This window comes from Saccopteryx bilineata, chromosome 2 (genome assembly GCF_036850765.1).
Source record: "Saccopteryx bilineata isolate mSacBil1 chromosome 2, mSacBil1_pri_phased_curated, whole genome shotgun sequence".
NCBI classification, from domain to species: Eukaryota; Metazoa; Chordata; class Mammalia; order Chiroptera; family Emballonuridae; genus Saccopteryx; species Saccopteryx bilineata.
In genome coordinates this window covers 10,951,310-10,966,499 of record NC_089491.1, presented here as the reverse complement: position 1 = coordinate 10,966,499, position 15,190 = coordinate 10,951,310, and the positions used below count along the sequence as shown (strand labels likewise).

General features: G+C 42.7%; 1 protein-coding gene across 1 annotated transcript in view; it reads right to left on the bottom strand.

Moving 5' to 3' along the window:
• Window positions 1-15,190, bottom strand: part of PSMB7 (proteasome 20S subunit beta 7) — a 60,763-nt gene that overhangs the window by 27,451 nt on the left and 18,122 nt on the right. Inside the window, exon 6 of the mRNA XM_066256249.1 lies at window positions 2,146-2,204. Coding sequence (XP_066112346.1) covers window positions 2,146-2,204 — 59 coding nt within the window. The remainder of the gene's footprint in view (window positions 1-2,145; window positions 2,205-15,190) is intronic.

The window sequence follows — 15,190 nt, the reverse complement described above, 5'->3', positions numbered from 1 at the left end:
GATACCTTCAATGTTTTCTTCAATTCTCATTTTTCTTCAACATATGGAGGTCCTAATCAATTGCAAATAGACAAAGCTTTCAAGAAAATGTGAAAAGATTAATGTGGTTTAAAGGAGGGCTTGACATCACGGAAGCAATTCTCTAACGAAAATCACCAGTCCATCCCCCTCTGCCTTCATTATTTCTAATGGATCTGTGGTGGCGCGACAACCACTTTCCTTTAGTTACAAGACTGGAAGGCCTTTTTCTTTCTTTTTAAGTGACCCAGTGTATCTTTTTTCTCCGTATTTAAGAACTCCAAACAGAAAATACTGCTGATATGGGAATAAATTTTCACACTGAGAAATGAGAACACAATACTAATCTCATTTATAGTTGATACTTAAACTTGTTTACTATCCTTAATTGGATTAAAATACTATTGTTTTTAGTTTAAACATCTCGCTAAATCCTATCTTTAGTCAGGTGTTTTTATCCCTACAGATGTCCAAGAAAGGGAAAAAACCTAACCATCAGCAGCCATGTCACTTATGTGTGCTATCCTCATGTACAAGGGTGAAGTGCCTTCTGGCAGGAGACCCTTGTGCTGGCTGAGCAAAATCCACAACCCATGTTCTCTGGCTCTCACAGCACTTGGCCCAAACCTCAAGGGCAGAGGGAGCTTCAGAGCTCCAACAACACTTGGTGCTCCAATGACAATGAGTTGGTGAAAAAAACCTTTTTTTTTTTTAAACTGAGAGGAGGAGAGACAGAGACAGACTCCCACATGTGCCTCGACTGGGATCCACCTGGCAAGCCCCATATGGGGTGATGCCCTGTCCATTTGGAGCATTGCTCCATTGCTCGGCAACCGAACTATTCTTAGCACCTGCGGTGGAAGCCATGGAGCCATCCTAAGCACCTAGAGCCAACTCGCTCCAATTGAGCCATGGCTACAGGAGAGGGAGAGAGAGACAGAGAGAGAGAGAGAGAAGTGAGGGGGAGAGGTGGAGAAGCAGATGGTCACTTCTCCTGTGTGCCCTGACCAGGAATCGAACCTGGGACATCCACATGCCAGGCTGACACTCTACCACTGAACCAACTGGCCAGGGCTGAACAAAAACTTTTAAATATGCAATCCTCTCCAAGGATGAACAGGCAAAAAGCATTGTCAAAAAGTATGTAATTCCCAGAGACATCTAATTCTCTTGGTATCTAAACAAAACAATATTACAGTGGCAGAAACCTACACATTAAAAATTAGGGTAAACCACTCATAAATAGCCTACTAATTATTAAAAACAAGTGTTTATCCCTCACCAAAATTAACACCAGTCAAAAAACCAAGAGCAGATAACAAAGGCCAACTTCAGGACTTGTGTGTCTACAAGCTGGTTCAGCAGCAAAGGAAAAGCACAGTGGAGGAACAGTGTAGTGCCATGCAGTATCCGGCACACTGAACACTCCTAGGGAAGTGACCACAGAGACCTGTGGGCTTGTTCTTAAGAAAGCTGGGCAACAGGGGCTTGCTTAATGGGGGGATATATCTATCATTAAAGCAGACTTGGATGGAACATCATTCAGAAGACACCACCCTTCCCCTACCACTAAAAAATAAAAGAATGCCTTTATAAATATCTGAGACACTAGATTTGTGACACTCTGACAACAGTCCACTACACACATGATCTGTCCCCACCTTCTGCTGCCAGATACAGAACAATCCATAGGGGTCTTTAAAACTACCCCCCTTTTCAAGCCAGGTCTGAGTGGCATAGAAAGACATTCATAGTTTCTCTATTCTTAGTGAGAAAACAAAAAACCTGTCATTCTAAGATACTGTGACACAGAAAGCCTAGTGCACAAAAAAACCATTGGACACTGCAGCAGCATTTACAGTCAAGAGACTCCTAAACAGCCCAGCAGCCAGAGCAAAAAGTTGAATGGTGCTGGCTCTTCAAGCCCGAGAGGGCATGGCACGGCCACCCCAATGTAAAACTCTTCCCAAGCAACAGTCTTCTCAGCGAACACTGTGTCTGTGCCAATGAGCATTCTAACTAACAACAGTGCTCTGCAGCGCTGGAGGAATCAGCAATCCACTTGCAAATGTCCGGCATACAACTGGGAAAAAATCTGAAAGAATAAAACTGCAGGGACTTACATACCTCCATATTTGGCCTAAACTTATCTTCAAACACAGCCATTGCTGCCAAGGAGCCGGAACCTGTAACAAAAAGATGCATTTTTAGTAGATTTACCAACTCCCAGCTTTTCAAGTTTACCTAGGGGCAGCAATAATGTCAAAACATGCCCAATGTCACATTCAAGTACAGTGTAAATATTAATCCTATATGGCCACATAAACCAGGTAACACTGCTCTTCAAAACCTGGAGTCACACTTACCACTATCTCAGGTAAACTTGCAACTGGCCCTAATTCTACTTCTGACAGGAGTAACTGTACATTATTTACAATAAAATGCTGAAGCAGGAAAATGAGGTTATCAAGAATTCCCCCCCCCCAAAAAAAAACTGAATGCCACATCATTTCATATATCCTATGCTGTAAGCCCTGTGCTCCACAACTGTGCCTTGGCAGGCTGCTGGGTATAGCACTAAATACCAAGCCAGCTAGAAAGAATAGATTGTTTTAATGAGCTGGTCCTGGCAGAGTCACCTTGACATGCAGGGAAGAAACTACAGCACCAGCAATGGTAATAGGACTGCGAGCTGCAGCCACCAGGTTATTCCAGCTACAACTGTAAAACACTTTATTATGTGGCATTTATTTGGAGCTATTATTTTTAGTTTGTACTTTGAAGAGTAACAGCTGAGTAGACAAAATGACAGACAAAGAAACAAAAATTTATTATCACAATAGCAAATGGCTGAAAGGTTATGCTGCATGGATATTAACAGATAGCAAATTTTTCCCTACAAAAGTAGGGTGTAAAGCAGAGGCATTACAAGGAAGTACAGGCTCCCGCTGGATGGATGTAAAAAGCAGTGAATGCAGCACTATTCGAAATTCAAAATTTAATTTGCTTTTTGTTCAGAAACCAAAGAATCTTTAGAAAACCATCATCTTGTCTTTACAGCCCTGGTAATATTTCAGGATACTCCACTTTTGGAGAGGAGACAAGAGTTGCCCACAATTTTTTACTCCAATTAGAAGATTTTTTGGCATTTATTACTTTTTAACTTGTTTTGCATAACACTATCTATTTAGCTGGGTCACAGAGAAAACCATATTTTCTATTTAAAATGATTTGTGTATATCGCTTGACCACCTCAATGGTTTAGCAAAGGAAAAAGGCAGCGATTAAACAGTTTCAAATGAGGTGTCCTGCTGATTTTATCAAGTCTGCTGAATGTATAATGAAAAAGGGGAAGCTGACAGCAATGCCGCAGTGAGAAAATACGGACTGCCTTATCTGAACCATTTAAGGAGGTCCAATTATAGATCAAATTTAAAGGGGAGAAACAGCAGATTTACAGACACAAATCAATGAACATGGTAATCCCGATGAATATGACAGATACTCCTGTTAGGGAATATTGCTGCGGTTGAGGATCATTACCTTCACAGCACCGGATACATCACATCTAGAGCAGTGGGAAGCGTCAAGTGTAGACTGGCATTACAAGCAATGACTATTCATTTAGGCTTTGGGAGCAAAGGCAACCCCATTTTCCCCTCTCAGAATGTTTCTCCTTTTTAAAACAATGAAAATCTAAAGGAATACTGAACGCCATTTGGAAAGGACAGAAATTAAACGGATATTAAGCTAGCTGTGCCCAAATAAAACTAGGAGACATGCAAGAAGAAACTGACCAAACCAAACCTTAATTTCATGGTAAACATGTCCTGAAAATCTGGGAATAGGGTGAAGTCTATTAATACTTGGTGAGTCACACATTTAATGAGATGCAGGATCAGGGGGGAAGTATCCTGGGTCTGTTTTAAGGCACAGGTGAGAACCAGTCTCAGACTCGGTGAAAAACAAGCTGGTGGTGCGTGGAAAACAAAGGACAGCTGTCATGAAGAAACAAGGAAACTGCAAATCAGGAAAGCTCCGGGAAAATGTTTCTAGAGACAAAGTGCCCCTGCAGGGCACCCAACATGGTTCAGGAGTGCCCCCGTGTACAGCCAGGTAACCGCGGCAGAGGCCCGACATTAACGTCAGGAGGATGGGGGGGGGGGGGGAGGCGCATGTACACAAGAGCCAACAACTTTGTGGAAAACTGGAATCAATTATGGGAAAAGAGTCAAAGGCAAAACCGAGCTTACCTTAAAGGCACCGTTCCTTCAAATTCACTAACCCTGTTTTTCTCCTTCTTTGCCATCCTTTCTTTGGCAGTCTCACAGTAAATAAATTCATTTCACTCCGACTTTTCCTGGGCACATCTATTTCCTTCTGCTTAGCTCCATCCACCATTTCAGGAAATAAAAAATACTCCCCTCCCAATATAACAATTCTTCCTTTATCGAAAACATTTTTCTGCCTTAGAAACAATACTGCAGACAAAATCTGTCAGTGGAAATTACATACTAAACTTAAAACTCCTAGAACAAACTGTATCTCTCCAGGGTGGGGATGCTTCTCACATTATCAGAGACCGGTTTCTAAGAGCTGTAAGGTGTAGGACAGGTAAACATAAAAGGACACTTATTACATAGTATTCCTGCTTTTCCCTTTGTACTGTGCTACACACACACACACACACACACACACACACACACGAGACACGAGTTTTCTGGAAAGCAGGAGCTTTGCTAAACTGCTTGATTCTGCTTCCCCTGAGATCAAAGTTAAGCAGACTCCAAATAAACTTGAAAATAAAGAAAAATTCAACATTAAAAACAATTTCTAAGTCACTTGCAAATTAGCTCCTATTCCCAGCTTTTTAGGTAAAGAGGACTCTGTTGCCCCCTTTTCAGAAATACACAGAAGTGCTTGGACAAATGACTTCTTGTCAACAGGTTTCTAGGAAACTCTGAACATGTGTCGGCTATTTAGAAAACTGACGGTAGAGTTTCAAATAGTATGCAATTGTCCAAAGTGGTAAGAGAACAAAATGCAAATTTTAACATCATTTCAAGGCAATGCAACTTGGGGAAGGAATGAGGAGTTGGTCATTAAGAAGAAAAAAAAAGGCCCAGTTGGCTCAGTGGAAGAGCATCGGCCTGGCGTGCAGGAGTCCCGGGTTCGATTCCCGGCCAGGGCACACAGGAGAAGCGCCCATGTGCTTCTCCACCCCTCCCCTTCTCCTTCCTCTCTGTCTCTCTCTTCCCCTCCCGCAGCCGAGGCTCCACTGGAGCAAAGATGGCCCGGGCGCTGGGATGGCTCTGTGGCCTCTGCCTCAGGCGCTAGAATGGCTCTGGATGCAACAGAGCGACGCCCCAGAGGGGCAGAACATCGCCCCCTGGTGGGCATGCCGGGTGGATCCCGGTCGGGCGCATGCGGGAGTCTGTCTGAGTGCCTCCCCATTTCCTGCTTCAGAAAAATGAAAAAAAAAAAGAAGAAAAAAAAAAGTGGTAAACTTAATGAAACCAATATTCTTTAATAATTTCATTCAAGTTTCCTAGATTTTGTTTCAACGTCTCTTAAAACTGCATATGTACAATAAGTCATCAGACAGATACCAAACTAGTACAGCAGCTGTGTGACCCACCAAATTTTAAATATTTATATTCCATTTCCCCATAAACCATAATAATGCCCGCAGACATTCCATTGTCTCAACATCAACCTACCTCACTGGCACCTTCATACCCAAAACCAAGGCAAAAATCCTTTGAAGGAACATGTACCCTGATTTTCTATTCCAAAAGCATTTAGAACTACTCGGTTTCCCATTAAAGAATAAAGAACAGAAAAGCCGGGGGGGGGGGGCAGCCTGCTGTCCAGCGGCCCCTGCTTTACACAGGAGGCATGTCAGCTGAAGGGAACCGATACCCGAGGGAGCAGGCTTCTCAACAATGCAGGGTGAGCTCTAGGCGCAGGGGCCTGCCCTCAGAGAACCCCCAGCCCGGAAGAGAGGCCGCCAAGGGAGCAGAAACGAGAGCATCGAGTTGACCACCCACTCTGAGCTGCACCATCATATGTCACTCAGTCATCCTCACAGCAACCACTGAAGTGATGGCGCTTCTTGTCTAAGATGACAGAACTAATAAGCAGGGCAGGATTCCTATCTCAGAACGGACCCTATGTCATTCTCTCATTCAGATAGTTCTATATGCCACAACAGTTCATAACAGATATACATGACCTTCCATGATGAGGTCTGTCTCCCTCCACCCTCTCCTCTTCCCCAGTACAAACACACTGGACGCTCCACCAGTACTAAACGACAGTCATTTCCTAAATGCTCATACCATTGCAGGCCTATCCCATCTTGGCACACAGCAGTCCCTCTGCCCCCGACAGTGCACAGAACTCCTAGTCACCCATCAAACCCCAGCTGAGAGAGGACCTGTTCCCAGATGTCTTCCTTGAGCAGCACATGCCCACGAGTTTACCACACTCATCTCGGTAACTTTACCATCTTCTCGTATCTGCATTCCCCATGCCTGGTGTTCCTGGCATACAGTGAGTGCTAAGTAGAATTTATTGAACTAAGCTGGGCTCATCTGAGTACAACTTCCAAATGGAGGAGCTGGGCAAACAGTGAGCTGGCCCTCAAGGAGTGATGACGGCAGTAAATGCCTTGATAAAGTGTAAAAGAACATTTACTGCCTAATTTACCATACTGGGATGAATATAAGACAAACTCAAATGTAAAGCAAGTTCAATTTTCAAAAAGCAAGTTCAATTTTAAACCCACAAAACCATGTCCTATTATTATACATCCTAGTCTGGTCCAAATCTCTGTGATATCATAGGAGTGAAATGCTCTCCTTGGATTTCTGCATTTTATTACCAATGCTCTCTGTCTCATCAGTAGTTTCCATGTAGCTGCTCCTTAGCAACCTCCACCAAGCCTGCCTTTTTCAGCCCACCTACAGTTACTGAGTAGCCAGTGTGGCTTCCAGAACAAAGCTCTCTAAAACAGAAAAACGAGGTGCAATTTAACGACCAGAATTTAGAGAGATGACTGTGCAAGACACTGTTTATGGCCCCCTAGTTATCCACTGACTTATCTCCTGCATCCACTGTCCTCCCCCAAGCTTACCCACACCACCCCCACACACCCACTGGGCTCAACCACTCCCAACTCCCAAACCACCAGCAGCCAGGCTGTGTGTGCAGAGAGACAGGGATGGGGGAAGGAGACACAGCTCAGCCCTCTTTCGTCCACAGGGCCAGGAACTGCTCTGCACTCCCAATCCACTGCAGCCTCCCAGGTGGGCACTGCCTCGCCCCGGATACCCTGCTGGGTGCTCATTGAAGAATTCCTCCTTTAACACATTCCTCTGCGAGTCCTGGAAAGAACAGTTTGCTCCTCATCTCTGACCGTCAGGGACTGCCTCACCCACAGATCTTCAAGATGACATTGTGGGTCACCCACACTGCTGACCTCCAGAGGGGGGTTCCCAGGCACAAATGCCACAAGGGGCCAGGTCTCCAGCCAACTTTTTAAAATAAAATTTGTTCTTATTAATAATAGGACACTGGCTTAAAAAAAAAAAAAGAGCTTCTATAAACAATCTAAAATATAAGCCCCGAAACTCAGAAAAATATGAGCAGCATACAGGACATTAATAACTAAAAAGAGCTCAGAAAAAAAAGATCAGTATACCAACAAAGGAAGGAAAAGGCAGTTTACAAAACAGAAAAGGCAGAGGCTTATAGACATTTAGAAACTGTTCAAGTTCACTAGTAATCAAAAGCAATATAAATTGAAATTAAATAGCCTTTTTTTTTGTCTTTTAGATTAGCAAAGGTTAAAAAGAATAATACCCAATGCTGACAAAGTTATAGTGAAAATGGATACTCTAACATGCTTATAAAAGCAAAAACAGATACATTTTATCTAATGGGCAGTTTAGAAATAGCAATCAGAAAATATAAAACTATGCATACCCTCTAATAATTCTACTGCTGAGTTATTCTGAAGTTATTCTAAAGAAATTAATGGACAAGTACCCAAATTATATATAAAAATCACTGTTTTGATGAGCAACAACAGAATATTAGAAAAACTGGAAGCAAAGATTCAATAATCAGGAGATATGGATAATAAACAATAAAATACTATATATATGTTCGTTAAGCATAACAATATTTTTTGGCAATGGAAAGATGTCCATGATCTAATATTTAGTGGGGGGGGGGGGGAATGTACTCCAAAGCAACATTAACAGATATGCGTATACAATACATATTATACAAATCTGGCAGGGCATAAATGAAAATATCACGTTTATTTCTGGGTGATGCTATTTTCTTTTTGCTTACTTTTTAAAAATTATTTTCTTATTTTTCTTCAAAGACCATGCACTAATCACACTTTTTTAAGGTATAAACTTGGAAAAAATAAGAATTCAAGATTATGGAGGCATGGGAGGAGGAAAAAGCAGAAAGACCAAGACCTTACCAGCTGTCACAGTCTCACTGCGCAGCAGCCGCACGTGGTTTCCTCCTGAAATCTGTATACAGGGTGCTGAAGGTCAATCCATGCATGAGTCAATAGTCCAAGTAATGACAGTAATCAATCATCACAAAAATAAATATACCATGTCTCTCTACCAGCGTCCTTTCGTAGGACGGTCTTAAGAGGTAAAAATCATACTAATAATAAAGTCCTTTGAGCATATCAGGGCCAAGCCAGATCTTAGCCAGAAGTCTAGTTGGTGGCCAACAAACTACTACAAGGGCCACAACGAACACAGTACACTTGATGGTGAAGACATTTCAAAGCAGTTACATCAGTTTTGTCTGCTCTTCTGACATGGCAGGTAGCAGCAGTCCCCTTTTTTACAAAGGGGAGACTGTATCTCTGAGGGAAGAAATTTGCCCAGAACATACAGCCAGTGATTAGGAAATTTGGGATTCCTACCTGGATCACCTAAATGCAAAGTTATCTCACATTCCCTTAATCCCACCATGCTGCCTCTTACAATACCAAAGCCAAAAGCTTAAAATCAAGTTTAGCAAGGAAGCATGAATGCAGCTATACTTTCTTAGCTCCCCACCCCAAAACCACATGCTATCTAACTTGCTTTTCTTCAGATTTCAGCAGAATGATCACCACACATCTGGATATAATTTGTGTTGTTTTGCTTAGAAATTCAAATGAGACTGGGATTTTATTTTAGTTAAATGTTCTATAAGATTAAACAGATGCCATTCACTGAGTGGTACCTTGAGATACGAGCAGATCAACATATGAACTTTTTTAAGATACTAGCTACGACTTGGTCCGTATTTTTGTTCAAGATCTGAGTGAAAATCCGAGATACGAGTTGTGATTCGGGAAGTTGCCGCTAGTTGGTGCGATGGCGCACGGGTCCAGTATCAGCAGCACAACACCAGCATCTCATTCTTTCTCACGTGTTACCCGCAGAATCAAGTCGAATCTTGTGCGCTGTACTCATTCTTGCATCATTTTTGCATTTTTTACTTTTTTTGTGTACTATCATGGGGCCGAAGAAAGTGAGTGTAAAGAACAGTGGTGAGAAGAAAAAAAGAATGATGTCGATAGAAGTAAAGCAAGAAATAATAGAAAAACATGAGCGCGGTGTAAGAGTGATTGAACTGGCAAGGCTGTACAACCACAATATATCTACAATTTGTACCATCCTTAAACAAAAAAATGCCATCAAAAGCGCAAATCCAGCAAAAGGAACTACAATTCTGTCCCAATTAAGGACAAATATCCATGAAGAAATGGAGAAGTTTCTGCTGGTGTGGGTGAAAGAGAAAGAGCTGGCAAGAGATAGTGACAGAGACTATAATATGTGAAAGGCACGTATTATTTACGACGACTTGAAGAAGAAAGAACCATCAACCTCAAAAGAGGCAGAAGATACGTTTAAGGCAAGTCATAGCTGGTTTGAAAATTTCAAGAAAAGATCTGGCATCCACTCGGTGGTGAGGCATGGTGAAGCCGTGAGTGCTAAGCTGCGAGTGCTGACGTTAAGGCAGCTGAGGAGTACATCGCATGTTTTGCTGCGCTTATCGCAAAGGAAGGCTACATCCCCCAACAAGTGTTCAACTGTGACGGAACAGGATTGTCTTGGAAAAAAATGCCCCAAAGGACTTTCATCACTAGGAGGAGAAGAAGCTGCCAGGCCATAAACCCGTGAAGGACCGTCTGACCCTTGCATTGTGTGCAAATGCTAGTGGTGACTGTAAAGTAAAGCCACTGCCAGTGTATCATTCCGAAAATCCTCGAGCCTTTACAACTTACAAGATTCTTAAAGAAAAACTGCGGGTTGCCTGACCTGTGGTGGTGCAGTGGATAAAGTGTCAACCTGGAAACGCTGAGGTTGCCAGTTCAAAACCCTGGGCTTACCTGGTCAAGGCACATATGGGAGTTGATGCTTTCTGCTCCTCCCCCCTTCTCTCTTTCTCTCTCTCTCTCTCCCCTCTCTATAATGAATAAATAAAATCTTTATAAAAAAAAAAAGAAAGAAAAACTGCGGGTTATGTGGCACGCCAATGCTAGGGCATGGGTTGCGCAGCAATTTTTTATTGAATGGGTAAATCTCATCTTTGGTCCTGCAGTGAAGAAATATCAAAAAAATAAACTCTCGATGAAAGCATTACTAATCCTTGAAAATGCTCCAGCCCACCAACCTGGTCTTGAAGATGACATTCTTGATGAGCTCAAATTCGTGAAAGTCCTCTACCTCCCACACAACAGGACTTCAATCTTGCAACCTATGGATCAGCAGGTCATTTCCAACTTTAAAAAGCTTTACACAAAGCATTTGTTCCACCGCTGCTTTGAGGTGACTGAGAATACAAATCTAACCCTTCGAGAGTTTTGGAAAGATCACTACAACATCGTGATATGTTTACGCATTATTGACTTGGCATGGCAAGAGGTTACAAGAAGAACCTTGAACTCGGCATGGAAAATGTTATGGCCTGATGTTGTTGCAGACAGGGACTTCAAAGGATTCGAACCAGAGACTGAGACCGAGGTAGAAGTGTTGGAGGAGATTGCGTCCCTCGGAAAGTCGATGGGTCTGGAGATAGATGAGGTGACGTAAAGGAGCTCGTCAAGGAACATGAGGAGGAACTCAACTGAGGAGTTGAAGGAGCTACAGATGATGCAACATACGGAGCTTCTGCAAGAGATTAGTAGTGAGGAGGAGGTAGAGTCGGAGAAGTGATTTCTACAAGTGAAATGAAAGACATGCTGGCAATGTGGGAGAAGTTTTCAAGTTTCATTGAAAAGAAACACCCAGAAAAAGTTTCAACTGGTCCTGCTTCAGCACTTTTTAATGATACGTGTCATATTTCCGTACCATTTTAAAAGGCAGGCAAAAGCAAACCTCTTTGGATAGATTTTTATTCAAAAGTCCTGCAAGTGAAAGTGCCGAAAGTACAGCCAAAAAGGCAAAAAACAGGTGATGATTAAATAAAAAATACCTAATGTTAAGCTCAGGTTAAGTTTAAAGTTAAGGGCCCTGGCCAGTTGGCTCAGTGGTGGAGCGTCGGCCTGGCGTGCGGAGGTCCCGGGTTCGATTCCCGGCCAGGGCACACAGGAGAAGCGTCCATCTGCTTCTCCACCCCTCCCCCTCTCCTTCCTCTCTATCTCTCTCTTCCCCTCCCACAGCCGAGGCTCCAATGGAGCAAAAGATGGCCCGGGCGCTGGGGATGGCTCCTTGGCCACTGCCCCAGGCACTAAAGTGGCTCTGGTCGCAATGGAGCGACGCCCCGGAGGGGCAGAACATCACCCCCTGGTGGGCAGAGCGTTGCCTCCTGGTGGGCGTGCCGGGTGGATCCCGGTCGGGCACATGCAGGAGTCTGTCTGAATGTCTCTCCCTGTTTCCAGCTTCATAAAAATACAAAAATAAATAAATAGATAAATAAATAAATAAAGTTAAGAAAGTGCACTTTCCACAATTTTTTGTGGTTTAATTTTAAGTAAAGAAAGTGCAGTTTTAGTTTTGTTTAAAGTAAAGAAAATGCAGTTTTAGTTTACATTTAGTGTTAAGAAAGTGCAGTTTTAGTTTATGTGTCTACAGTGCCTGCATCCCTTTCTCCCTCCCTCCTCCTCCACCATTTACCTCTGTTAGCCGCACTCATCTGTCTCCAAGATAAGAATACAGTACTAAATAACACTTTTTTCTTTTACTTCATATATTTTGTTATGCATTGGTAAAGTATACATGTGCGTTTCTTAATTAAAAACATGTCTTTTTTTCATAATTTAGGATGGTTTGGGGATGTTTCACAGGGCTGGAACAGATTAAATCTATTTCAGTTATTTTAAATGGGAGAAATTTGTTTGATATATGAGTTGACTGACTTACGAGCTCGGTTACAGAAGGAATTAAACTCGTATCACGAGGTACCACTGTATTTAACAATACCATTCAAGTGTCTGTTCTGAGTGTTTATTTTAAAATAACCCCATTCAAAAAAATTAAATTAGTCTCCATTTCTTAAAACTGCTGAAGGTGGTTTATCAGCAATAATATGTCAGTTTAAACCTAACTTTTTCTGAGAGAACAATCCAATTCAGGACAAAATATGAAATGTATCCCAAAAACGTTACTCTCCAAGATATTGGGGTTTTACTTGTTCCATATATTTAAAAATACCTGCAATAATATGATTTGAAGACAGCAGGATATTTTTAAAAATATGAAATGTTATTTTTATAGAGTTCATTAATGTACTAAATTAAACAACAACTATGTTTTTAGACATGCTGAAGAAACAACAAAAGACTGAAATCGTTTTCTAAAACCTGCTGCTTTAAGTCAAACTTTAACAAGGATCTTTCTGAAAGCCAGCAGGTAGAAATTTGCCTTAAGGGCTGTGCTCACAAACTCTCAGATAGAGCTGAGGGAAATTAATTAAGGGCTGTTTAGGTCCAGGACCCTTAGCTCAAATGCTGTAGGTATCTCCCCATTTTACAGACAAGGAAGCTGAGGCTCAGCTCGTTTAAAGGCAATAAAATCAATAAAAAGTGGAGCCAAGAGTCAAATCTATGTCTTGTGGCTCTTTAGCTCATACACTTTTCAGAAGGGCAACTTCCAACCCATTCCTCAAACAGACCATGCCAGTGGCCACTCAGTGGCAGGCTCTGGGGACACACAGATGCAAAGGAGGTGGCACGGCTCTGGCACTTCGTCACTGCTTTCCCAGCACACCACTGCAGCCCTCCGAGCTCTGCCAGGCTGACCAGCACCAGGAAGTACCATCACATTAAGCACAATGTGGACGCTGGCCCTAAAACTGAGCAGTCCCACCCCCTAGCTCCCTCCCCACACAAAGGGGATAAAGACAGAATGCCTCTTCCTCACAAGGTGGTTGGGAGACTTGAATAAGACAGCCTGTACAAAGCAGAATGCCTGGCACATAGTAAAAGCTCAAGAAAAGCTAGCTACTGTAATTACTCTAAGATGAGGTCCCCGTCCTCCAAGAACTGAACTATCTTACACGATCACTCTCAAGTCCCAGGGTCAGCCGCTTTAATTGAAACAGTTTTCTTTAAAATCTCTTCTTGCAAAGTCATGAAGTTCGGAGAACAAGGAGGAAATGGATTCCTACTGCTTTCCCTGTATCAATTTAACCAGATCTTTTCAGGAAAAGAGCTGCCCCTCCTCCTAAGGAGGGGTCTGCTGTCAGCACCCAAAGACCTGTTTGGCATTGTGGCCTGCCAACATGTAAGATGTATGCAGCGATAAAGCAGACACACAGAACTTCCTAATCCATCAGTGTCAGCTCTCCCTGACAGAGTGCTTACTCACACTCGCTCATTGTTAGTCTACTGGCCCCTCGTCCCGGGTAAAATTTGGTGCTTTCCACACCCCATGGATTGGAATCATTTTTCACTCCGTTCCCATCTACGGCCGAGTCTCCTGGTGTCTGCGCTTGCTCTGGAGGCCAGCACTGCCAACACGTGAGGAGCTGATTTATGAATACGAAGCAATGCTGGTGCCAGGGGACCACGCTCCGCCACTAGAGAGCAGTGGAGCACCTCTCAGGCTCAGAAAAACTCCTACAACGACTTGAAGTGCTTTAATTGTATGCACGCATTTCATTATAAGACTTGGCCACAAGCTTCCAGACTAGGCAGGCCAAGCAATCAGACAATCTTGCATGGGTTGCTGAAACCAGATTTGTCCCTTGTCAGCATAAACAGTTTAATTTGATGCTTTCACTCCTGAGTAAGCACCAAGTATTACATTTAAACCCCTCGTGAGGGGGAAGAACGCTTCCTTTTCATCAGCAAATGTACCTCAATGTCAGAGTCTTTTATTCCCAATGAATAAAAAATTCCATTTAATATGCTTAGAAATAGATTTTTAAAGCATCCAATATTTTCACTCAAAATTAATTTCTCAGAAAGGGCAGTTCATTTTTTAAACATAATGTAGTCAAAAAGGAGTTAAATTTTACTCTAAGTAAATAATTTAAACCACTTGAAGGGAACAGGAATTTTTCTGATAATTGCAAGTGCAACATCACATTGACCTGACAGATTATAAACACTCATTCTTAAGACAAGACTAACAATCGGGGCATCCAGGCCTAAAATGTGAAAGGTTTTATTTTATTAATGTACTTTAATGAAATGCCACAAGGTATGAGGACAGAAAACTTTTCTCCTTTAAACAGAGGTGTCTCCCAACCCTATGTCCAGGGGACAGATGGAGGATGAGAATGACCCTAAAGCACGCCAGCAGCAGGCCCGGGGAACAGCAGCACCCACCCCGCTGCACCCCCAGGCGCAGGCACAAACGCACTCCCTCTGGCTGTGGGCGCTCACAGCAGTCTGAGTGGGCAGGGCTTCCAAAGGCGTCCCCTTCGCTCTGGTTCACATTCCAAAATAACTTTCCAAACAGCACCTTATTCCACTTTGCAAGTCTTTTCCAAGTTTTCACGTCCCTCAGAACACTCAAGTCAAATAACCACAGAGTTTAATACACGTAGTGTAAAATACACCTAGTCTTAATCATAAGTGAAGGTTTACCTTGTCCAAAGAGCCTGCATGCAAACAACAAGAAATCCTACTTACTGAAAAAATGTGTATAGCCCAGTTACTCATATTTTCTCAATTCATCTGTGGACTAGTATC